General features: G+C 60.4%; 1 protein-coding gene across 1 annotated transcript in view; it reads left to right on the top strand.

Moving 5' to 3' along the window:
• HES5 (hes family bHLH transcription factor 5) overlaps positions 1–282 on the top strand; it is a 971-nt gene extending 689 nt beyond the window's left edge. The window contains exon 4 of the mRNA XM_014592692.2: positions 276–282. Coding sequence (XP_014448178.1) covers positions 276–282 — 7 coding nt within the window. The remainder of the gene's footprint in view (positions 1–275) is intronic.
• The last annotated feature ends 281 nt before the right edge of the window (positions 283–563 follow it).

The raw sequence follows: 563 nt of genomic DNA, 5'->3' as shown, positions 1-563 counted from the left end.
GCCTGCGGCCTCTGGCGGCCCTGGTGACCCCGGAGCAGCCCAGAGGACCAGAGGGCGAGCCCGTTCCTCTTGCGCGTAGGGAAGAGCCTTCCCATCAGTGTCTGGCCCCAGGCTTGGACACCCCCTCTCCGGAAGGCTCTCTCCCCAGGCTGGCGGGCCAGCAAGAGGGTCATTCTCAGAGAATGTGTGCAGAGTCATTGTCATTGTAGGACAATCAGGGCCCATCTTCTGCCAAGTGTCTGACCCTGTGGGGTTGTTCTGTGTTTGCATTTCAGCAAGTGACTTCTGGGAAGTCCCCGGCAGCCCGGGGTTCTATGATATTTGTAGGCATCAGGGGTTCCGCAAGCCGGTGCCCCCAGCCTGTAGAGGACTTTCTTCAGGGCCCGAAGCTGCTCGGCAAGCACCCCTGGCGGGCGGGCTGTGCCATGGGCACATTTGCCTTTTGTGAAGGCCTAACTCCAGGTGTATCCTCATAGGAAAGAGTAATCAGCCTGCAAGGGTGCGAAGGCCATGTGGCACCGCGGTGGAAAGGTCTCACATGTCCTGGGTCGTCTGATGGGGCT

Source organism: Tupaia chinensis, unplaced genomic scaffold (assembly GCF_000334495.1).
Source record: "Tupaia chinensis unplaced genomic scaffold, TupChi_1.0 Scaffold138365_1, whole genome shotgun sequence".
Taxonomy (NCBI): domain Eukaryota; kingdom Metazoa; phylum Chordata; class Mammalia; order Scandentia; family Tupaiidae; genus Tupaia; species Tupaia belangeri.
Note: the sequence above shows the minus strand (reverse complement) of the source record. Positions and strands in the feature narration are given on the sequence as shown.